The sequence below is a fragment of the Battus philenor genome, unplaced genomic scaffold (genome assembly GCF_028537555.1).
Source record: "Battus philenor isolate CCGP_79_NKW_IND1 unplaced genomic scaffold, ilBatPhil1.0.hap1 SCAF_3, whole genome shotgun sequence".
In the NCBI taxonomy this organism is placed as follows: Eukaryota; Metazoa; Arthropoda; class Insecta; order Lepidoptera; family Papilionidae; genus Battus; species Battus philenor.
In genome coordinates this window covers 5,663,262-5,690,358 of record NW_027181693.1, presented here as the reverse complement: position 1 = coordinate 5,690,358, position 27,097 = coordinate 5,663,262, and the positions used below count along the sequence as shown (strand labels likewise).

General features: G+C 33.9%; 1 protein-coding gene across 1 annotated transcript in view; it reads right to left on the bottom strand.

The window, feature by feature from the left end:
- dve (SATB1_N and homeodomain domain-containing protein dve) overlaps positions 1-27,097 on the bottom strand; it is a 71,898-nt gene that overhangs the window by 2,127 nt on the left and 42,674 nt on the right. The window contains exons 3-5 of the mRNA XM_068770254.1: positions 6,572-6,760; positions 5,485-5,714; positions 57-875 (exon numbers count right to left, since the gene is read on the bottom strand). Of these exons, the coding sequence (XP_068626355.1) occupies positions 57-875; positions 5,485-5,714; positions 6,572-6,760 (1,238 nt within the window). The remainder of the gene's footprint in view (positions 1-56; positions 876-5,484; positions 5,715-6,571; positions 6,761-27,097) is intronic.

Here is a 27,097-nt window from a genome sequence, read left to right as displayed (position 1 = left end):
AACAAAAACACTTTTTATTATACACTAGTAATTTACAAAAAGGCGTATTGTATTACCTTTATAATATCAGGTGGCTTTGGTGATTCTTTAGATAACTCTTCTTCGGTATTATTCTTTTTAGTGGTGATAAGAGAAAGTGGTGCATCGGGACTTTCAGCTCTATCATCCGGATTTAAATCACCACCATCGTCTTCTAAATCGGATCCTGCGTTGGACAAATTGTCTTCGGACATTATTGACATAGGATATCTACCAGGACTGCCAGACATTTGCAACGGGCTCTTCAATGAGCTGCGATCTTGCATAGGATAGTTGTCATTACTTGTCATCAAGGAACCGTTTGACGGACTGTGGCTTCTACTATTAAAACCATTAACACCAAGATGACAACTTATGCCTCCAATGTTGCGGAGTTCGGCGCGCTTTTGTGCAGCTCTAGCATTTTTAAACCAATATACCACATTATTTACGTCTAAAGGTTTTCGTCCCCGCCTTGATTCTAAATTATTTAGTTCTCTCACATATTGTTGTATTTGTTGTCGGCTTGGGTGTTGATTTTCTGAAAACCAACGTTGCAACTTTGGTAATTCCAACTCGGGATCGAAGCTAGTCCTCATTCTAGTTTTTTGAGTTGGATATTGATTTTGAACTGTCTGTAATGCTGGGTGTAAATGATCTGGAATAGCATTTAGTGTAGGCGAGCGATTTTTTGGCACCGGAGAAGAGTAGTGCCTGGGGCTGAATGGCGGTGGACGCGGGGACACTTGGGCGCTCCACCAAGATTCAAATTTACGACGCATGTCTTCAGAAGGCTCGTGAAAGTTATGTGGACCCGGAGTTCTATCTTGGCCTCTACAAATCTGAGCTAGAGTAACCTGCAACAAAAAAATACTTTTTAAATCTTTTGGGCCTTGACCGCGATCAGAGTGAACAGTAAAATAAGAGGTACCGCAAACATTTTAGACGGTTTTAAAGAGGGCAGTCTAACAAGCAACAGATACAGAAGTAATTGCTTAAATAAACAGCAAGCATTGTTTCACAGAACATCGCCATTAGATTATGAAAATATTAGGCCGACTGTTAATGTATGTGTCATGCGAAGCGATCTCGGCGCTGGCCGTATGAGCTGTTTGCTCGATGGTTAGTGTGCATCACTCCCGGCCTGCGCCGCCGAAACATCAATCATGGGTTGCTCTAAAACAATGAGCGGGAAAGGCATCTTAACAATTAGCATCCACCCATTTCATCTTCAACAAAGTGCCGGCATTCCAACATAGACTAAGTGGTTCAACTTAGAGGTAACGCCTCGATAACTCGATTAGAAAACACAACCCCGGCCGTCACAGCGCTGTTTACAACAATCGTTATCAAAAAGATGACTTTGGGACGATACATTGAGTTTCGAAATAATTCGTACAGTCAGCATAAAGTCAAGAGGTAGATGTTTGATGTGATGTTAATCAGTGAGTAGTCAATCATAAAGAAGTTGTCAGATTACGGCCGCGCTGTCGGGTTTGTTTAGCGCGGCAGTTATGCAAGTGAGATCTGTTCGTATCGCTAGATTACACACTACAATGCCAACGATTACGTCGTCATGCGACCTGTCACTCCTTCCAGTTTGCGTTGCGTGTTGCCAAATCAAACTTAAGTAAATAGATGCGAGCGCAACACATCCAGATTGCGCCTATAAATCATGTCAGTTGAGCGGCGTTAGCGCCTAACCGGAGTGATACGTTAATCCGCTTCTTTGTTTTATGTTTTTAAATAGTGCGCTTATATTTGTTCTCAGATATTGTCCGTTTCAGCCACGTACAAGATTTACGAGAGCTGGCGCCTGCGTGTGATAACTTTGTCACGTGTAATCCGCCTAAGTACGTAATTCGGTGTGTGATTGAGAACATTCTCTTGGTGTCGGAAAGGACGACTTTGAACACAATAGGCTTAGCGTTATCAGATATTAGTTTCATACTATGTACTTAAGCTACTTTACGCTTGCTTCATGAAATAATAACAATATTTAATAAATTCAAAGATATCTCTCTGTAACACATTTCTTATCCGCTTAACTTTACTTCTGTAATTTTCCAACGGTAAAGTTTATACGGAGAATTTCAGACACAAATTGGTATGATGAATTACCATAACACCAAAGTCGTTCATCTGACGTTTAGCAACTAACTTTTGCGTTCGAAACGTTTGATCATCTGCTTCGCTGAGAATTCACCGAGTTTATTTCCCTCTACTGTTTTAATCGTTACTACTACTGTTTGTTCATTTTCTTTAAACTAATAAAATAAAAGTTGAAAATGAAGTATGTAAATGTAAATCTTTAAATTTTACAAATCGTCAAGTGTTTGACAGGAGCTTGTATTTTAAAAGGTTTATTGTAGACTTGGGCGCTGTTTACACGTGTTTGAGTTGGGTCAGGAAACGCTAAATTGAAATCGCGGGCCGGAATGTTGGGCGCTTAAGCCACGGCAAGGGCGCGCATCGCGCTAACCTCGCGTTTAATAAGATTATAAAGCATTATTTTATGGCATTAATAAGATCAAAAGCGTTCGTACATCTAAAACTCCTTTTAACCCTCTTCCACTCTAGCTTGAGTTGGCAAGACGAGGCCCCCTCGCGCCCTAACCCGTTCGAACAGGGTATATATTTAGAAAATTATAATAAGATGCGAGACGCGGATGAGTCTGGGATTCAATTAAATTTATTATGTATGGAGATCTTGCGCAAAAGGCAGGTGTTCGTCGCTTCGACAAATTTGAATCTATACGCTCCCACAAGTGCCTATAAAATCTATAGAGAAAGTGTTTTTTTTTTATAAAATTACAAACTCCAACGGCTCGGTAATGAATATACTGAATGAAGGATCTAATCCATGATTAATTATTATTTACTTGCTCGATTCACTAACGTACAGAAGCTTATTGAATTCAGGTAAAATAAATATTTTTATTAGTACATAATTTCTCTTACCAAACTGATATTTAATAATAAAGCGATGAAAGTAAAGCGGAAATACCCCATGACCTGTTTGAACAAAAATATAAATATGTGTGAAACTAATTTTAGTACTAACACTTGGGTATTTGTGTACCTGTATTATATATATATATATATATATATATATATGAAATATATGTACAAAAGGAAAAAATTTAGACTCTTGGCCAGTTATGGAAAGGAATCAAGCAAATAAAAACTCTTAGAGTAATTGTTGTTTTAATTTAAACTTCACAACTCTTAAGATTATACAGCATGAAAAGATAGATTCGTTCATCCTGCAAAACGCAGTAGAAGGAAGAGAACTTAAGCCATATATACACTCTGTTGTCAAAAATAAAGTGAAATTGTCATTTAAAACCGACAAGGGCCACGACAAAAAAAAAGTTTGGTGCTCTAAAATCGTCGATTGACAAATAGAGACCTTTATTGAAATATCATTTGGCTTATGCCCAAATCCTTTTAAATAATGTTGTGTGTCTCAAAAGCGTTAAGTCTTGATTGATCCATGACACACTGCATTGATTCCTGACGACTTTTTTGCCAAAAACTCGACTCATATCGCATCGCAAACACCGTATTCGCCTAATTTCGCACCGTGCTACTTCTGGCTATTTAGCAAATTCAAAAGGCTAGTATGGACGACCTTTGGACACGACTGAAGAGATAAAAACCGTATCAATGGTCTTGAGGGCTGTACTGGAACACAAAAGTGTTTTATCGGATGGGGATTATTTTGAAGGGGATAAAAGTGATTTAGAAGAATGAACAAAGAATTTACATTTTATTATAAAAATCACCTTAATTTTGATCATAGTTTAATAAATGAACGTACAAACTCTAATGTCCGTTAGTTGTTTTAATATTTTAGATTAATTGAATTATAAGGTAATTACAAAATACAAATATAAAATAGATTTGTGTAGCGTTGTTTTCTCGTCTTGTTAAGATGTGAAATACTTGTGAACATCAAAACAAATGGCACGCTTATTCTTCCCTAACTGATGATCCTTATTAGCAGGGACTTAAGCGTAACCTCGCAAATTATAACGACCTACAAAGTACACGAGCCCATCTACTTAGCGAGAGTTTGATAATCTGTCTCCATCGTGAGTTCTTCAAATCCGCCCTCGCTGTGAGCTTCTTCTCATTAATTTGACGTTTTGGCGGACGCGTTAAAGGTGAATTTGTTTGCCTCAACAAAGAATCCGAACATAAACACGGAAATGGGTAATAATAAAAGTAACGTTAAGTCTTAAATAATAAGTTTAGTGTAACGAATCGTTGATCCTTAAATATTACAAAGTTTATACCTCTTATGATAGTTTTATCATCCATTACATGCGTTATAATGATAGGTTATTAGGGTTAAATTTAAATTATAAATTGTTTTAATACATGTAAGAATATTTTACTACAAAATGAGTAATATCACAAACTATTATGGACTTGTTGTGTGTATGTTAGTCCAGTCGATTGGAAAGATGGAATAGCAGTGGGCACGCCACATAACGCGCAAAACAGATGGCTGCTAGAGTCTTGGTCTTGGTGGATGGCTAGGTTCTGGAGTGGAGACCACGGACTGGCAAGCCGCACGAGATGGATAGACGACATGGTTAAGGTGGCGTCTATCTATCTAAGATTGGTACCGGTTCTATAGGCAATCTATGGATGTCAAATTATAGACGTTCTTCGGCTGAAATAATGAGGACGTTGAGTGTACTATTTTTGTAGTAATTCATTCATAACAAACTAATCGATACAATTTTTGCAAAAAATTAAACGTTGTATATATAAAATAATTCTCTATAATAACAACGCTTAAAATAAGATTATTAATTGCCATTCGAAATTTCAATAACACTCGGGGTGAGCGTTTAAAAATTATAAGCGTTCCGTTTCAATGAGCGAGCTTAAATATGGTAAACAATAAGTTTGGCGGTAATAAGGGGGTGTGGGTTTAGTCTGCGAGGGGCGCATTGTGCCGCGCTCGGGGTTACAACAATCAAGCATTAAAGAACATTACAGCGTCGCGGGTACATTGTGAACGCTGGTTTAGCGCACTGTAGCGGACCACTCCTGTCGCCCAAGATCAAATTCTACGCTCTCAGTACATGAACCGCTTCACAATTATCGTACCGATAGGTATTTACAGATTTTAAACCAAAGTTGAGATTAATAATAAAGTTACGTACCACATACAGAAATGTACTATCATACACGGGCTCAAAGTGCACTCTATGGCTTCTCACTGAGTATTTATTTATGCTATAATTATAAGCTTATTAAACCTTAGCATTTATTACTTGTCAACGCCCACGTTAAATAAAAACCAATAAATAAATTTTATTTTAAAACAAACATTACTTATAAGATATGTTTTAAGAAATAGAATTAAAGTTATAATGCAAATTTAGGGAAAAAAGAGATTTCAGAAAGATAATAAATAGATTAAATTAAAAAATTAAAATAAATTACCTCATCCAAAGGACATCCCGTTGAAATCAATAAAGGTCTACTTTGAACCAGCAACAATTTAAGAAGTTTGTCCTTAATGTCTTGGAGAGGGGTGAGTCTCGGCCGCAGCAGTTGGATCCTTAGCGTGGCCACGGTCGTCAACTCGCCCAGCACTTCGCCGACGGTGGCCAACGGCCCGTCAGAGATCTTCTCAAACGAGAGCGGCTTCCAATTGTTTATGACCACAGATCCTAAGATAATTATTAATTATTGGTAGAGATACAAAAATGGTACCACAATTCAGAGGAAAATAATAGTATATGAGTAAAAATACCTATGTACCCAGGAAAAGTAAAGGCGACATTATTTACACGAAATAAATAGCGTGCATGTCCACGAAAATGTCTGTTTGCTTTAAATTATTGGCTAAAAATTTTCCACTTGCATTGCACAATATGTTTACAAACATTTCCGCCTACAAAAATTGAAAAGGAATATATAACACGTTTACTATCAATTAAAGCAGGGTACATCCTTTACAATATCAATGGTTTCCGAAATAGTATATCACGTAATGTTATTTGGAAAAAAAGGGCCAATTCGGATTACTACATATATCCATTAAAATTAATTATTATTTACTATCCATCACTGCCTGTCACATTCCAATAGAAAAAAAAACATGTATCATATTTCAGAGCGATCACTTTATGCAGAATGATTGGAATAAGAGTAATAAGCTAAACAATTTGCAATAAATAAAATCCTTGAAAGATTTTCAACTAAGCCAATCAAAGGTGATTGGTTATAGTATTCTAAATCTGTTACTTTATTTACCAAACACATGTAAACTAAACAAGAGAAATTAGCGTATTAATATATTGACGCTTGTGAAAAAATCTTTCGAAATTTCAAGATATTTTTTTTTATTTAAATAATAAATTGTAATTGAAAGTAACTCGTAGTAAATGTAAAAACTTTGAGATCATTTGAAAAAAATCAGTGCTAATTAAAACATTATACAGGTGGTATACTTTCTTAGTGCATAATAATTCTTACAAAGTTATATTAAGTGTTTGTATCAAATAATTAATGTTAAATAAAGCACCTTTAGCAGAAGCCGCGAGTTCGTGAGGGTAACCCAGTCTCATCATGGCAGCAGGCACCAGCTCGTGAAAGGCGGTTGCCGCGGGAATGATAACGTAGCTGTCAGTTTCGACCACCGCCCGACGCCTCCACGCGCCTTCTTCTAGTGAAGACACAGCTTCGACTACACAGTGAACTGGCAGAGTTTTACCTGTACAAAAAAATACGTTGTTATCGGAGAAACATAATTTATGAATTACTTGTACATAAAAAATTTATTTACAGTGTATAATCCATAAAATTGAAGACGCACTATTTTCTAAATAATGTTGCCGTAGATAAAAACATATTAACTTATATAATACCAAAATTAATCTTTTGAATAATTTAGCTACCGTTTCATAATTTCACATGAAAAATTTAAAAAAAAATTACTTAACTTATCTTCTATTAGTGTAAGCCCACCTAAAATTAATGTATTACATTTTTTATAGCATAAAACAGGGAATAAAGTGATGAAAAACTTTATGCCTGCCTTCAAAAATAAAACTGCTACTTAATGTAGACGTCGAAACACTGTCGTTAAGAAAGCTTCTTAATTATTTAGCAACTTTTCAAGCGAGAAAGCAATGCTTTTGACTTGCTCGCGGACGCGGCAAAAAATCGAGTGAAATGTTTAAAATAATAATTAATCCTTGTTCCGTGTCTGGCAGCGGCCGAGAGAGGCCGCTTTGTACCGGTCGATGCTATTACAGATTTTCTTTGTAGACGCTTCTTTAGGCTGATATTAAATAGTTCACGCCTCTCTGCTTCATCTTTTTTACTACGATGAGTAAAAGCGACGTTCTTTAAAATTTAAATTTCAGTTATTACATTCTTATTGTTTTAAGACTTAAATGTTATAATCAAATTAATGTACTAAACATTATAACGCTATACGATATCTGGCCAACCGTTGGGAATTATACCGTGACATCATAGGAAGGAACCTATAGAGACATTACCTTACAGCCCTTGGTAATAAAAGAGAACAACGCGACGAGGAGAATTCGATGTCTAGAAGTATACTTTAAGATTTTGCGTAAATCAAATATGCGTCAATCAAACTTACTACTAGGCGATATCGCGCCACTTTTATTCCACTACGATAATTACTCTGATCACTGTCATGAAAATAATAAAGAGCATAGCTGCATACCGGAGTGATATATAACAAAATATTAGTTCCAAATGTTAAATACAAACATTTCTTAGCTAAATAAACACAATATTTAGGCAACATCTAACAAAGCTATTCTAACAAATATCGTAGTACACTGAAATTATTGCTGTACGCTATTAATTGTAAACAATATAAGGCTTTCGGTTCCCACTTACTGTTATTGAATTTACATAATACTATCCGGGTACCCGGTTCAACAGAATACCGTGAGCCGTATTCAAAATTATAAATTTTGCGGCACAATAATCGTTTAATAATACTGCGGCGGCACTGGCACCGGCGCCTCTGCTGGCTTACCGTTCAAAATAACTGAAATTTTCCAACGAGTATAATCGTGTAAAGTAAGTTTGAATAGTTCTTCGGCGGTAGTTTTCCCGGGAGGTTATTTCGGGGGTAGTTTCAGGGTTAACACCTATAGTCTGTAGTTAAGCATGGATTAGACGTGATTTTGCCGCGGGCACACGGCCGGTGCTTCGGTCAATTAAATCCTTCGCCCATAACGGCACACTTTATTAATTTCGTGCGTTAATACTTTGAAATATTGTATTTTAACGTTGCGAGATATTTATTCCTCGATTCCGTTCCCTTTTATCTACTCGTAATTTATTAATAAGTAGTTTTACTAAAAGTAAATGTATGTAATTAAAATTTCTGTAAAAGCTGTAATGACGACTATATTTTTATTTATTATGATATTTCGATTACACCTATCACCAATATATTCAATAAATTGTGAAATAAGTAAGCTTCCAATTAAGTGTTGTGAGTATAAGTGAATTTCCATACATAAATAAATATATAACCACAATTGTATTATGTTTAAACATATTTTAAATTATTTCTTCATTTATATGATCAACTAGCAGATATTCTCTTGAAAAACATACTTAACGTACACACAATAAAATGATGCACACTCATTCAATTAAATCGCAATATTCGAATTATTATTGAAATGAAAACAAACAAATGTATAAATTATTATACTTTTTTATAATTTTATGAAAAGTATTTCACAAACGAGCAAACAAAACAAACAGAACGAGATTAGAACTAAAGACCTACACGAACCAAAGCGTTTAACACTTTTTGATTGAATTTTATGCGTGTTCCTTTGAAAATGTTAATAGCATGCAATGTCATTTAAAAAGAAAGCTTCCCAATTAAAATCTGCATCTTGTGTCTGAGAAGTCTTTGTGTTTAATGCAATAAGTAAAGGCACAGCGTTCGTTAGTGTAACATAAAATATCAATTAGCAGCGATGGCGGACGCGGAGGCGGAGGCGAAAACGGGAGCGAAGCTTACTTTGCTCTGCCGAGGCTTAGCCGATCTAAGCGTACTTGAAAAGAGTTCAGTCTTTAACAAAGGATTCACGTCGATGTCAAGGAGCTCACGAGCTACAAGTAGTGCGAATTAAAACTTTAGACTAACAGGAATTACAAGTTGACAAGGCTCCCCCGATAAACGCTTGAAGGAAACCAGCGTTTTAATGAACATTAATTATTGAAATACTTTGGCATTCTATTGTAGTTTTTTGAAACAAACAATAAAGCGCAATAATACAGGATACTTAATTTTTAATATAATCATAATGTGTCCTAACATTTTCTATTCCTTGGCAGAAGGATCCTTATAATTATTTTGATATTCAGACTCATTAGTTGTAGATGCAGAAGCACCCTGTTATAGTATATCCCTTTTTTCAAAAAAGCTTATTCTCCATTTTTCAATCAGCCTGTTTAGCGACCATTCTGAAATATATTACTCTAATTTACTTTTTTTTGTTGTAATACGACAAGGCAATAAAAATGGCAGTACAAAGTATACAGAGACAGACAGAAAATGTATTTAATTTCAATTTGTACTAATCGGAATTTTTAAAGACTTTCTCCTACTGTATTATCATTACGTTCTTTATTTCTAAAACCATTGATTTTTGTGTAGAGTGTACCATGCATTACTTGACAGCAATAAATTGACTCACCCAAAGCTTGCAGCTTAGCTACAACCAATAACTCCGTATATTAATAGGTATCTATATATATGCCCATTATATAAATACATATAATTACATATATACTTATGACTACTTTAACAAAGGATTATTTCTTTATCTGGTTACGAAAGAGAACAGCTGGTCTAAGTACATGTGTGTAGAAGGAATGTTGGATTAGTTGTGTAATGCACGGGGTTACATTGAATACATTGAGATGTAACGGAATTTGTAATAAACCAAAACAATATCTGCTCACATATCATTAAAAATTACACGGAATATCAAGAGTATGTAACGAGATTTGTGTATCATGAAAATAATTAAATTTGTTTCTAGGAATCAGCAACGAACTGGAAGATCCATGCATGAATGACAGGAATTTTGCATAAGTATTTCGTCGAAAGTCTCATCCATATCTGACATCCCTCAACGACGGGAGAGAGTTTAATGAAAGTTTCCGTATTAGCAACACAAAATTAAATAACATTTATTAATAATATATATTTTTTGATCAAATTAAAATACAACTATTTAAAAACACTTAGTGTCCATTTAATGTTTTCTAACCCATGTCCGTGTGATTAGAAATTACAAAACTATGCAGGTTATACAATTGCGTTTGGATTTGCGTGCTCGACGGAGAGGCTTTCGTGAGCCATGATCTGTTTAGATCGGGTAAGTCGAGCACTAGCGTGACGGATGCTGAAACCTAGCAAATACCGTGTCGTGTTGTACTAATCGCTTGAACCCTGTACTTGTGTACTTTCTAAATGAAAAGTGTCTTTTTGATTTAGGTTTACTTTTGTCGCATAAATCGCGGAAGCCTGCGCTTGTTTTTAATAGCACTCGCATGGATACAGCCTTAAGTACGCATAGTAGTCATTTATAGGCGTTAAACGCTTTGAAAAGTCGAACGAATTGTTCATTGCCTGTCGATTAGTGTATGGTACACCGTATCCTAAAATCATTTGTATCACAAAACTTTCAACAACGTAATCATAACGTATTGAAAAAATTTACTACATTGAATTTAATTATTGTTTATGCGTCCTTACATATTTTGTGCTGTCAGAAAATATTGGCATATATTTAGAGTAATTGGTTTATATAAAATGATTGGAAATATGTCTAATCGTTCTAATTTTTTTGTATGTTTTATGAGTTCACATCTATAAAGATATTACACTTATGACAAATCACTCTGTAAAGTATTGGATTACAATTTTAGTAACTAACTTCTTTAATATTATTATTTCTATATAAAGATTACTGAATAGAAGTTCAAAATTAAAAAAAGCCTGCCATTGTTCTATTTGTGTAATAAATATTATTACCTATTATAATTTCACAGCCTTTAGTGTATCATTCGAAATATCATATATTACATTACATATATTACAAATATACATTATGTTAATAAAATTACCCTCTGTAATAAAATTATTTGAGTAAAATTTGCATATTCGTACAGACATATTTCGATATTTTATATAACTCGGAGTATAGAATCAATTAAATGTTTTTTCTATAAACAATTGCTATTTTAATCCTATGACATTGTTATATGGACAAGATTAAATTTAATAATGTTTTAACATAATTTATTACATGTAAGCATAAAAGCAGTGTTTAGATAAACGTACCTAAATGTTCAAATGTCAAAACAATTGTATATTTTGAATTTTTCGTACATAGTGATAAAAATTTTGTGAGAAGTATTAAGTTATAATTATTTCAATTTTGGAAATTGGATTAAAAAAGCGACACTCAAGTGAATCTCAGGTAGCGGTGAATGGACATACGGAGGACGCGGCTAACGCCTATACACGTGCAGTAATCCCCTTACTGCAGACCCCAAACTTTCATCTGGCCATCGGGCAGACAGACTAATGCCCATCTAAACAATGCAGATATTTATACGTATACATTACACATATAAGCTTAACGTAGTTACGGACATAAGTTTCAATTAAAATTATTTCTAACAAAGGAAAATCGTTGACAGAATAATAGTACCTATAATATTTCATGAATGTATATTAATTACACTAAATTATTATTGCTTTACTATATTTGACGATAAGAGTTAGTCAAGCTATGTACTTTGTTAGCTTTATTCACTTAATTTATTAGCTTTTAACTAGACTTAAATATGAAATCTAATGTTATTAAACAGCTAGAAATATGCTTTAAAAACACCACAGTGCACGGCTCCATAAAACTTTCCGAAAATAGAAAAGCCCGGGAAAGTGTGGTAGTGAAAACTGGCTTCATTGACCACAACTCTCACGAGGAAACGTCTAATAAGAAGAAATATTCTTTGAGTTAATGTTTAAAAATAAAATAACCTCATACTTTTTTTTGAAATTGCAAAAGTTAACGAAGCAATAAGAAGTAATCTAGTATAGATCTATTAAGTACGAAGTAGACTACAAACTGCCTGCACTGAAGCATCGCGCAGAAAAGTAACCCGACACTAGAGATTTTGCAATAGCATACCAAGGCTTACCTGCCTTAAACCGCAGCGCGTTTATACCCTACCTTAAGTCCCAGATTTAACTTTGTAATAAGGCTTTGTACAGACATTTTCTACTAAAATTACACTTTTCATGACACTTTTAACCTAAACGAGTGCCGTGACCTCAGACATAGTGAAGTGGACTAACGTTCACTAACGACCACATCTAGAGAGATTGCTGGTCAATCTGAGAATGTTACAAATATTTCAGCGATCTGTGGTGCTTGTCGAGTCTGTGCCTATTTTCGCTCAAAATTTTTATTAAATAACACATTCATGTTTCATAGTTATTTTAATATGTCAATCAATAACAAAATCACAGCATTTTTTTAAATATTGTTTATTAGCCTTTATCACTTTATATAAACATTTTAGTGGCAACACATGTATTCAAAAAAAAATGATTACATGCTTGATAAAGTAAAAAAACAATACTAGCCTGCCGAAAAATTTGACTAAAACCTATGGACATTTTTTGCCAGTCTTATAAAATATTCAATTGAGACACAAGCCGCTTCTGAAAGTGAGGGTAGGAGCTGTCATTCACATCACAGTGATATCCGCTTTCCGATAATCGAACCCATATCGTGTGATTGTCGACACAGTTCTTAGGTACAAGGCTATCATTGCTCATCATCATAAATCAAACAAAATTATTATTTAACGATCACCGTGAATCGTAGAATAATTGTAAATTAGTAATTTTATCAATGTTAAATGTATTTGTCTTTTTGTAAAAACCAGAATTTACTTTAAACATGATTAACAGCAAAATTTTAATACACTACAACATGAACGGCAACAGTCGTTTAGCAACCCCTCGGTCTCACTAGAACTTTAGTTCTGAGACTATAAAAGTGCAACTTAAATGATGCGCGAAATATGAAATTATTAAATTTGTTTTATGTAATAGTCTACCGTGTAAAAAATTAAAAATGTACTAAATGAAACTCCGAGTTTCTCTGTATTAAAATTCCTGTGCACTAAATCTTAATTATGGTACTCTTATTTGTAAAAGTAAATATTTATCAAGTAGCCAAAAAATAATATAAAAATAACTTACTTAATAACTTAGCTCCTATATAGGAAGAATTATCAGAAATCTATCCATTCAAAGTTCCCGGCGGCGTTCCCTGGTAGCGTTACGAAGCAACGGAACCCCGAGATAACACGAACAATTATTGTAAAGGCGATGTGGCTGTCAAAGAGCGTGTTAAAGGTTTTAATTAGGAAACACCGCCTTCCCCTTATACAACATTGACCCAGTTGTTATATTTCATTTTCTTGTGTTCTTGCCTGCGATGTTGATATCAAGTTACAATTTATTTTTAAACTATCTTAATAATAAATTTGAAATATGTGCATTGTAATTCAAAACATTAATTTTGAGGTTTTTGGATAACATATTTCTATATTTTTATCGGAAAAATAATAAGCGACAAATATTAATTTGCGGGCTGAATGTTGTCAGTTATATGTATTATTAGTTTAATATTTTATAAACGTATTTAATTTAACATACATAAAAGTACGTAACAACATAGAAAGTAGAAAATATTGGATATTATTATTAGATTGATACCCATTAGTTGACAGTAACAAGAAAATTATGTCAATACGAATTGAAAAAAAATTATAACCAACATTTAAATTAATTGAATAATATTGCATTTAATTTCATTTACAAAGTACGTACAGATTTGCAATTAGTTTTATGAAAAGCTATGTCATTACGTTTCACGTAATATTAGCCGTTGTTGAAGGTTTTTGAGCTTTTGTCCCGACCCTTGTCGATGGCTAACACATTTACCCACTTACGACTGGGTGAAAACTCGCGAAACGAACGCCCATTGTAGCGACCGTACAATACACCTCCGCCGCGCTTATCAACTCCCGTCAAAGAAGTTCAAAAGCATCGGTTTAGACGTACGCTATCGCACCGTCGTTTGTCAGTTTTCGCCCCGAGCCGCGATTGTCTCCGCGTTACAAATGGCCTCTTTGGAAACGCCCCGCTTGTTTCCATTTTAATTGACGTCGCAGAAATAGCAACAATTGTTCCGAGAGAAAATTTCAAGGAGGCGCCGCAAAGCCGCGCGTCGGAGATTCTTCCAATTCATTCGACTTTGGTTCGTCCCCGCTCAATAAGCGACGATAGCGACGGCAGCGACGAGCATGACGTTTAGAAGCCTGCCTACACAACGACGTCACCGTGTGCGTGTTCGAGTATTAATCTCATTTGTGTAATAAAATCTGTGCCTTAGCCAAGCCGATGGCGGAGTGATCCGTCCCTGAAATGCTTGCCTCCGCACGATAATCCTGTTAGGTTAAGAAGGTTTCTACATATTACGTGCTTTGGTACGCCTTAAGGATTAAAACGACATATATTTACGTATAACTCGATACGTACCGCCGAAGGGCTCAGCAATATATATTTGCCTGTAAATTATTTTACGAAAATTATGACTTTATAGGTATTCATTAGCCGGCGTCTGGTCCGACGGGGCTTACGGGATTACCCGTGCTTAAGATGCAATGTGGATTTACGTCAAAGCTCGCCATGACAAGGTGGTCATCGCAAGCCCCTAAATCTTTGCGCCGGACAATGAAGACAAAGGACGGTTTAATTATTCAAACAAAGCAAAAGCAACCTTAATATCTGGCGCGTAGTCGACATTTGTAAATATTTAAGTTTGTACGCCAATTTCGCGTTAAGACGAGTAGTTTGCATGAGAGAGGAATTGGAGAACGTCTGGGAGCTAAACCTACCCGGGCAGCGGAGGGGCCGTCCATAAATAATTAATCTGCGCCGATGTGCGTCGGACGGTTAACTAAATCCTGCGGCGGTTGGGCACCGGCCCGCCGGGGATACCTGAGGGACCGTGAGACGTTGTTCCAAAGCATCGACATTACGCGAATACTGCGAACCATTATATTTTATCAAAACACATTATTCCAATTTGACATATAATTTTAAAAAATTATGAAGGAAGTCATTCATATTTTAAAAACTATATGCTATAACTATATGAATTATAAAAATATATAAAATGTTAGAAATAGAATATAAAGGAGTACAATAATTTTTTATTTTAACTACGATTAACTAAATAATATATTGAATCATTGCCACTATGGTTTCGTGCATAGATGATTTATATTTATTTCGTGTATGTTACAATACTAAAATTAAAAAAAAATAATGTAAAAATACTGTATTTAATTGTTTTTATTCGTGTATGAAGTTCTTTGAAACTCATCAATGCATACATGTATGTAGGTTTGAAAATCAATTTACATATCTAGCACATTGTTTACACTACCTGTCCAAGAATTTGTATAATAATTATAACAGCTCTTCAAAATATGTCACGTCGCTCAAGAAAGTATTATATGTACGTAGAACATTTCCCGGTGCGAGTGAAGGGTTTGCGTAGCATAGTGCTGCGAAGCCCCACGTCTGAGCAACAAGCGGCGTCTTGCGGCTCCGGCGGATCGGACGCGGATTAGGCCGGCTTTGTCCCGCAAGACGACCCGACACAAGCAAAAGTATACGTTGTATTTTTTGTTCCCTTATAGTACATAATTAAATATATTGTTTTAATTAGCGCATTTTAAAGAAGTTAAAACAAAGAATAACCGACTAACTTGTGTTCAAAGGTTTCATATACAAACCACTTTTTAATTTACGTTTTCTAAATAATTTTCTTCCTTACATGCAATTATCATGTATCGAAAAAACTTTTTCACAAGTATATGCAAATGAAAATTGAGCCAAAAAAATAACATGATTATGTCGAAATATTTTCGCGGCTTTTTCATACAAAGCTGGCATAACCCCGCTTTATTGAACATTGAACTTAAGAAATTCAGCTTACCTGACTCATGTACCATTCATTGCCATGTTCGCTTTTAAAGTATATTTATGATTAGGCACAGATCAGATCAAAAAATAAACATTAAAAATCAATAAGAGCTAAACTATCTATAGTTCATACTATTTTATATTGAGGATTGTTAGTATATTTAGTATAAACGAAGGATTGTCCTGTGCAATTACACAATTTATTAGTGAGAATATTAATGTGAAAATAATTTAAAATAACATTCTTACTAATAAATTGTGTATTACAAGTAAATTACTCGTATGTGAATGGAAGCATACATCCAAGATTTACAACATTTAAGGTTTCTCTTTATACAGTGAATAGAACATCTGTTCTTATAAGAGAGAAAGGTAGACAAAGGAAATACGCACGCAGCCCTGCCAGTCAGAAAAGCTCTCTGTTCTCTAATCAATCTAGTTATGTGAATGAACTTCCGAACAACGAAACCTGTTTTCGTTAAAATTTGCTGCGGATTTGAAGGTAAGACACCTTTTTTTAATAATTAAGCTACCTGGACGATTAGTTTTCATTTTAAATTTAAGTTTTCCATCAATAAGTTACTATAATTAATATTAACTTTATAATTACACATCAAGTTAACATACTGCCGCGTCTTAACTTACATCAATTTTACGCGATAAAATATTAATATTAATTAATAAAAAATTTTAAGGTGTACGTTTGTTAATTAATTATATAATTAGGTAATTATTTATTTAGACACTTCTTATACAATGTGTCTACAACGGCGTTTACTATAATGCATATTTTTAGAAAACATCACAATAATTTTTTCACATTTTCGATGCACATATTTAGTACCTATATTTCATCAGATACGCAGATTTATAGCTACCTTAGACACATTAGAGAATATTTAACTCGCGCAATATAAGCCTGCAAAAGTTGCCTCAGCTAACTAATTGAGGCCTTGCCCTTAACTCGATTGCGTCGAAAGCTTACGAGTGATGTATCAGATTAGAGCCTAATTGTGTCTCACTTTTCGTTTCGTATGTTAACAAAGTTAAAATGAAATTTCAGTTAAAATAAAAGCTAAATGTAATGCCTTGTATAAGATTATCAAGGTAAGTGATATTATATTACTTTTTATAAACCTAAGAGAGGAGCGGGGAGGCTGACGTAAAATCTGGTTAGTTTTGTGGTTTCATGTGTTATATCAATGTGCATTCGATCAAAAAAGGTCTTCACCAAAGCTCGCATTAATGCGGATTAGCATTATTACTCGTTAGTGGAGCAGCAAAGCATTAAATAATTAAGAGGATAAAACATAATTAACGCAATGGTGGAAACGCTAATACCACACAATACTCGATCAATGCACGTTGAAATAGCGGCCAAATAATCGTCGAGCGGAGTACTTAATGAACGCGTTTGAAAAGTTAAAAGCTCGCCGTTAGGCCGCGGGAACGCCGCGCGACTAATTAACATCACGCAGTAATTCCACGCCCAGTGTGCACGCAGACTTAGCGGCATTATCGCCTAAATTGTCCTAATGTTAGTTGCGAGCGCAGGGGTCATTACTGAATTAGGATACAAATGTGAATGCTCTGAATGTGATAGCAAATATACGTAACTAGTTACGTTTTATCGTGGTCGACAATAATATGCAAATGGCTTACGGGAATGAGACCGGCGATACGTGAAAGTAAATAATCACGTACATTCACATATTTCACAATTTGTTTATACAAAGTTAAAATCTAAACAGCAATAAATAACATAAAGGCAAAATAATTCTTGTTAGATTCACGTTAGAAAATCGATAATAAATCAAATACATTAACGACTATACATATAATACCCACTTCATAATCACGTCCTGTCTTTTAGTCAATCTAAGTATCAATACGCTAAGTACTTAATACTGTATAATAAATATGTTACTGAAATTTCATACACTGCATTACTGGTAATTCTTTTTTCCTTTTTCCGATTTTTAAAACTTTAATGGCGTCTATCTAAAACAAATCAGTCACAACATTTCTTTTAGCCCTAGATTGAAAATCGTTTCCTAAACATCACTTTATTTACTGAAATTTTTAGCTATGTAAACTAAAATCTAATTAGTGTTTATTAAAAGACAGATTGGAATCTTTCAATATTTTATTTAGATTCTTATTAAAGAGAAAGAGGATATGCTAAGTTAAGTAAAAAGTTAAAGTTAATAACAGCAATGAAACGCGGAAATGGGGAAGGATTAGTGGTAATCGAAATTGCGTGCGAACGTTAGGCTTTAGAATGAAACCCGCTGTTTAGACGGCGGCAGACAGACTTGATTTAGTAATTAATTTTACTGCGCAAAGTGCTCTAAATGCACTAGAAACTATAATCTTCATTAAAATGGGAATAGACCACTATTCATTTTGCTATCAAATATAATTTTGCTTCCTAAATGTATTTAATGTGATCATGTATTTCATCGCACCTGATACGTGCAGCAGCTTTCGAATCTTTTAGTTTCAAATCGTTGTGTATTTTAACTTATAAATAAATACATGGAAAACAAATTAAGTAAACATTCCCATTTCTTAATTATGCTCATTTCTCTTATACAAATTGCATAGCGAACTCATGAAAAAATCTTCTGCTTTATACTTTCCAATTAATATTTCATATATCCCAAGGCATTTGTTAATGAGGATCCGACACTACGAAACAATACATTGCGATCAGTTTTATTTGTGCTCCTGGCTTTCAATTTTTCGCATAACGGATCCTCCAATGAAAATGAAAATGCAAATTAATTCACTCATTGTTTGTGTACAATTTTATATCATTGAGCCCAAATATCTGAGAGCGCTGCGTTCACGAGTCATAATCCCGAGCCGAAATGATAGTTATGGATTACTTCTGTTGCGCTGATTCATTCCATCATAACCAAAATAAATAATTCCATTAAGTTATGAGTATGGGTTAAATGAAAGTTAAAATCGTCTGGAGGGATGGTATTGTTGTTCCGCTGTTTTGTACGAAAGGTAGATGGAGATGCGTCATAAAATTCGAAATCAAAACGTGCGGATGCAGGCACCAGAGTGCGCGAGGGAGCGGCTGTGTCGACGCGATATCCGACACGGGTTCGGATTATTCAACGTCAAATCCGGGATTAAGCGGGGCCGGGATAAAACGAAGCCCGGGATCGGCTCGAGGCCGGGTCAGCGGGATTTTGCCGGGGCAATAAAAGTGTCTGCAGCCGATTTAGACTGAGCCAGGAGGCAATTCGACTCGGTTACCAATTGCTAGGTAATTTCGACGTGCGAGCGCGATCTGTCCGCACAAAGCCTCTCTAATGCCCGCCAATGGGATTAGCCAAGTGTCGTGCGGCCCTTACAATTTATTGGACGGAATCAAATGCCAGCATTTAAGTTTAACCCTAGAATAGAAGCGAGTTTGGTAGTTTTACACTGGCCATTATTAATAATATCATCTAAATCTGTCCCGTGTGGTAGCTCACAATTTTTCCTAGAAAAACTTTTGTTCATATTGGGATCGATTGAAAAACTAACAACCTGGTTATAAAATTTTATAAACCAATTATTAAATCACTTGCCGATGAAAATAAGCAGACGTCCAACCAGCGTACATTTGCGTCTTAGTTCGCTCAACCATGGATAAATGAGTTGCTGTTCGCGTTGACGTGTGTATCGCTTCCGCCGTGTATCCGCAACGTTCATAGGGATAAAAGTTTTTCTAAGCTAAACCGGCGCTCGTTTGCAACTGCCGTCGTCCAACCATTATACGGGCCCTCAGTAATCCGGATCGGAGATTCATTAGGGCAAGATTATACTCTATTGAAATCTGGCTTAAGCGGCTGCACGAGCGGAACGAATACCCAAGTGCCCAGTTGAAAAGAACGAAAGTTAAAAAATAACGATGACGTCACTGATGTTTTCAATTGATGTAATTTTTTATTATGGTTTTATTTTAATGTAACAGTATTTTTAAAATTTTAATATTACTGAAGTCTATTAAAAAAATTAACTCAATACATCTCGCAAATGAACGTTTTCATACCGATGTTTGATTAATACATGATATTACGCTTTTATTTGTATCAACTGAATGAAGGAAGTCGCGAATTTTGCAAAAATCGGTGAAAACATTAGCGTTATTGGATAAGACGTGTAACGAGCAATGATACATCAAAAGCAAGGCCCGACTCTGGTAGTAAACAAAAGACTTATGTATTGGGGATGAAAAGGCAATACAAGTTCCTGTGCTTACGTTAATATAATAAGATGTTAAGATAAACAGGGAAATATTTTCTGTTCAATATTAATCTGCTATAATGAAAGAATTACATTTATTATAAAAATAATCATAAAAACGAAAATTTATTTAATAATCTTACTTCTGTGAACTTAGACCGCGTGAGAATTTTAATATATTGTAAAAGGCCTCATGATATTATCTAGGTTATTCACGAGAATAACATTGTGATTGGCATTTCAAAATTCCTAAGACAAACAATGTTCCTTTATTTATATCTATTTGTTATTCACCAATAATGATATATTGTCATAAAGAGGTTTTAAATTTATATATTTTAAATAGAACAATTCAAGTCATTCATTTAAGTATTAATCAATTATCATTCGGTCATTTTCCTGAATGAATCATAATCGCTTAATACTGAAACGTAACAATTGGCTTTTTATTCCCGTTCACTAGAATTATGTCATCGCATAATCCGGACGAGATAAGCCGAACCTTCGTTCTACTTATTTACGAATATTTTGATAACTATAATATTTTAAAACGTCAAGTTACTTTGCTAAGTCACATGACAGAAAATAAATATGTACATAACTTTATTTTACGTTTTTGATTAAAATAAAAGAAAGATGTAATTTTTAAAATTATTAATCAATGAAACCGTAATGATGATCTTTTTTATGACACAGACTAAAAAATTTTTGATCATTACTTATATACATTACTTTCCATTTAATTTTTGACAATTAAACGGCAGGTTCTATAAATGATTTTTTAATGAAAGTTTATAAGTAAATTTGATTTTATTTATATTTCATACACAAAAGTCAATAAACAATGAAAAATTGTAAGCGCTTATAAATCCATCTATTCGGAGTCCTAACGTTTAGCGTGATTGCGCTAGGTTAGAAGCCACCCTCATATCACTCCTGCACACGAAAATATTTCATATGTTTTAACATTAGGGTACATTTTTAAGCAACCTTGATGTCTTAGAAGCTTTCTATTGCAAACTGAAGATAAGTGGAGGGATTAATTTAATGGAAAAAAAAATAATTATAAAATTTTATAAACGATACTATCAAGAGAAATGATGGTGTTCACAGGTGAGTTCATCCCATAAATATTTTTAATCCGCTTAAAACAAAAACAAATGTCATGAAACTTATGACAGAAAATAATAATAAAAAAGATACAATGGATTTAATTTTCTTATCCTTTACGGCGTCCTCCCTTCGATTTTTGTCTCACATCCGTGGCACAATAGCGTTAGATTTATTCCTAATCTGATGATGCATTGCATTACTTCATTATCCATTAAATAAGCTGTTCTATGGTCCTATTGCAATTGCATCGGTAATAAAGTCCTTCAATCCGCTTTCAGACGATGAGTATTATGATGCTTCACTTTCAAAAAAAAATTCCATGAATATTACTAATATACCATAGCGCTATAAGAATGTTCCACATCGCATACGGTGTCAAGTAGTCGGCATGATAAAAGATTCGTCATATCCGTTAGTATACATAACATTGAAAATTAAAAAACTATAACTCTTTGAATTTATATTGCGCAGTATAATCTTTTTCAAAATATATTAATTGCTAATAAATACGTGATGTCGCCTTGGATTCTTATTAGTTAATTAATCCAGACTCTATATTCGACTTGCTGATTAATTAACCTTTTTGGCTTTTACATCTTCTTTGGAATTAGGACCCGAATAATAAATTAAAAAAAATCGTAATATGCAAAAAAAATCGTAATAATCGTATAATATTACGCAAGGCATATTATATTGACTACATGAAATTTATTTGGTTATAGGACTGTAATTCAGACACAACAGAGCGGTGCCTTTTATGTGACTACCCGTGCAACCATGGCGCAAAGCAATCTACTACTAGCGCCATTAAAAGGTAAAGTTCCGTGAATATATCATCACTGTTATTTTCGAAATCACCTCGTTGAGTAAAAACTAAAGTATAAAAACTAAAATCAAAATTTGAATCGACGGATTAGTCAACAATTCAAGGTTGAACTTAAGAAATAATCAAAATTGTAATAAATTTGAAAAATTAAAAATTATAATTAAGATTCAAAAGATCAAGGTATTATATATCATTTATACTAGTTCAATGGCAGAATACGTCTTAATACACAGATCAAACCCGTCTAATAGAAGTATCTAGTATGTGATCATTTTTAATAACAAGGTGAGCAAGATCATGCAATGTTAAATAATCCGCCCTGTTCATAACAGTGTGGTGGTCAAGAATTAGAAACATGAAAGTAATGTTTAAAAATACCGATATTAACCATTTCGATAAGATCGCAGCTACTAACAAATTATAATATCCGAACCCAACACTAATAGCGTTTTTATTTTTAAAAAAATATGTATACTAATATAGAACAAACGGTGCGCCTTAATCTTAGCTACATATACGCGGCTCACGCTACGTACACAACGCGAGCATTACCCGCGCGGCCACTTGGCGCGCTCTGTCCAGAGATAATCCCGTTGTCGATCCTACTCTCACACGCCGCTGTTGCACGCAAATCCTCGTTGCGTCCTTCTCTAATCCCTTATTTGAATCTTATCAGATCCCTGGAGATACACCGGCAGCGATCGTATTCCTATGTGTGGATGTAGTGCGGATTTAAGATTTAGGGTTGTCAATGTGATGCTAAAATTGTTTTATAATACTAGATTTTTGGGGTTATTTTAGACTATGTACGTTCTTTTTGTATTTATAATAATGTTAATATTTACATACGTGTATTTATGTATACACATAAAATATGCATAAATTTAACATTACAAATACTTATATAAGTAGATTTATGTCTATGTAAATTATTTATTAGGACACGTAAAACGTAAATTTGACCATCGGTGGTAAATCACAAAAGAAGTAATAATTTTACACCGTACATATCCAAAATTAAATCATCATCATACAGCAAAACTTCAAATAAGACTGATTATGTATATACGAAATATACAATTAGTGTAATCCTTATTTAGCAATCATGCTTTGAATTCCCGATTAACGGGCTTTGAATGCGCGATTGAAGTTAAATTTATTTCGCTGCAACGCACCAATACTTTAGGTCGACAGACGGACCCTCTACGAGCGGCTGTTGTAATCAGTCTCGCAGCTAATCCACAAGATTCAGTGTGTCGTCGTACTAAAACATATAATAATTTTCAATATCATGTAAAATGTTTAGCGCGGCTGCAAACACTAATAATAGCTTCATAGGGAATGAGTTGATACCTTCTGGTGTTTGCAACCAATACTTCTTACATTTATATAACAATAGTTTCTATTAAATTTGAATTAGTGTCGATTGAAAATTGAGTACGAATTTTAGAGTTTTATTAAACAGCAAAAAATTTTAAAAATAATAATAATGTGTTATCGAATTGTATTTGTGAACAATAGTATTTTGGGCTCGATATGTGACATAATTTATGAAGGAGTCAGAACGAATTAAAGGTTTATTTCTTGCAAGTGTTATAAGATAATATTACTAACCCTTTGTAAGGATTAAGATTTTGTAGGGCATGGTCCATAAGCTTAGGCAGACGGCTCCCGCCGATTAGACAAGGGGACCCTGCCTTCGCCTTCCTTTCCAGGGTTTTTACGTTGTGAGAAATAAAATGTAATTTAATCACATTGAACCCAACTTTTTAGGAGAATTAAATTGCATGTCTAACTGAATTATAACTTTGTAAAAAGCAACTCGTGATTCATAATGATTTGATTATATTTTCTATTGTTTTAGATAAAATAATTTGTTATCACAATTACTCTCAGCATTTAAATAATGAACGGATACCAGAATTTCGTACAATGACCTAATGGCACGAGGTGCTTCACTAATTTATTATACAACCGATACACATGCCAAATATATATATTTTTATCTGACAATGACCAGTTCATGCTCTGCAAACCAGTCTTTATTTTGTAACGGAAATCTTGGCTAATATAGTATAATAATCATGTTATAATTTTATTAGCTGTTTAATATTTATAAAAATTAAATAGTAAATAATTATAAATCCTTATATTAGACAATATTAAACATATCATTACATGTGGCGCGGGTAATCGTCCGATACCCTGAAGAACGGCTTTGGTCTCTGAGAGACAATTAGAAACCGCATACCTCCGTTAAGCCTAATCTTGACAAATGGTTTGGATCATCCGCTTCAAGTACTTATTTGTCCACATGACTCGATTCTTTATCGATTGATCAGGGCTCAGCTGATTGCCTCTCTGTTATTGCCGGCGGATTAAACGCACACAAACATAACGCCATTGATTGCACATGTAGTTGTGACTCATACGAAAATGAAATTTATAAACTTTGAAACATGTATTCACCGCACACAAATAAAGTATTAAAGAAAGTGTATGGCGATGTAAAACCTAATTCATATTTAAGCGATGAACAACTATTTTTTTTTTGTTTTTGTATAATTAAAATTTTTCTAATGATAATGTTATGTTAATGTCGCGAGAGACATCGCTTTACGATTATCCTTTCTAAAATCAGTTTTTGAATACCTGTTTTAAGAAATATCAAATCCGGTTATCAAAAACCGATTTTGCGTAGTGTATTTTCAAATTTAAATGTTAAATTAATAGACATAAATTTAAAGAGTTTTAAGTGTTATTAGCGGCAGTTTACATTGTAACTTCTATTTCTACCACAAAACGCTTTGGTCAGTAAAATGATGACAACTACACGATAAATACAACCTTTCCAGCTTAACATTTAATTTCTGGGTTAAAGAGACCTACCAAATAATCAAGGTGAATAACAAAAACTTGTGCCCCGAACGATTTTCCTTTTAAAAAGAGCTGGACGTCACAATTGTCAAGGGCTTACATGAAACTCTAAATTATGTAAGACAAGCCAATAAGACCACCGGCTATGGTTAAAAAGTATTTGGTAACTTATCTAGTCTTACAGTAGCCACATTTAACGCCCGCATATAAATTTCGAACAATATTAACATAAAGTGGAAAAGCTTTTTTGCATTACTTTTTTAAGATGAGAATCTCTTGAATATCTCATTGTGATGTGTTTACAGCCAACATTTCTAATTGGTGAATTACAAAAGGATTCTGAGAAAATAAAATAAAACTGACATGAAAATTACACAATATTTTTATTACAACATTATAATTTTTTAATTTATTTCTGCGCATATAGACGCTTACTGCAAGGCATAAGTGATTATGACATATTTCCTCAAAGATTGGCTTGGCGATAGCAGTGTTGTATTTTGGTACGCAAAGGACTCTCCTACCATTCCTTTGGAAACTTTCTATGTAATTAATGGACAAAGTATGAATTGTAAATAAAAGTTTGTTCTTGGGATAGCCCAAGAACAAACCCGTGAACTAGTATCGAAAATTTTGGTCTCAGTCTTCTACCGGTGGACTATCAATGTTCCATTTTTTAATTATACCATTTATTATAGCTTCTGATACGCTGTACTCTAGATTAATTTAGTAAAATACATTAAAATAGGTACGGATCAGTTTTTGTAATAAAGCAGATTTAGTAAAACACGCGCCTATTAACTGCAAAGTTGTCTGAATATTAAGAAAAAACATAAATGTGTAGTTTCCAATTTTGATTTCATCTACGACAAGATTAAAATAAAAATTTTTATTTAAAAATGAAAACTGTGGCAGTTATCAAGTTTTTAGACTTTAAAACCGTGACAAAAATTGTAGAAACTGGTTTAATAAGAATTTATATAATTATCTTAAATTTAATAGAAACATCAAACATTTAAAAAAAATCTATTAACTTCACGTGTATCATTCAGTCGAGGCCGATTAAATTATTTAAATAGCCTTAATACGACGGGTGCCTTATGGCACGAGTTAAACGCAACGCAATCGTAAACCAAAATCAGGCTCAAGCAAGCTAATAAAAATATCACACGGTAAATTGATCAATTGATCTGGTAAATCTAAAGAAACATCCGTGTTTTGATCCAAGGTAAATCTTGTTAACTTTTATAATAATTAACCTGTTATTTTTACCAAAACCTACAACGTACATCTATTTTAAACTCATAACATACTTTTACACGATTAACTGTTGTAATATCGAAAAAAATTTGCTTTGTAATATTCGTAGTGTTATGCTGTAATTCATCACACCTGTCCAGAAAAGAGTGCAAATCTTCCAGAATTTCTGTCCCGACATGGCATTTCTCTGCAACAATTACCCAAGACTATTCAATAAATGACACATTTTATTGGGTGTGTTTCAGCTAACTATCAAGCTTCCGACCTGAGATTTTACACCATACCCCTTTATTAAGTATTGGGTCAAAATTATACAAGATAAATATATATAATGATGTAAAAGTCTATATATTAAATTTCGTTAGAACCAATTTTACTTTAATTCAGATACAATTTAATTTTAAAGTACCATTCGTTAAAGTAAATCTATAAAAACTTGCAATCTCACAATGTCTTTATAACATTATAAAAATTCACCGAACATATAAATTGTATAAAAACATCATAAATATGAAAAACCACATTAGCGAAAAACCTCCGACAATTCCTGAAAAAATCCAGAAGGAGCGTAAACCGGTCAGAAAACCGGTATAAGGCAGTAATACCATAACCGCTAACAAAGAACG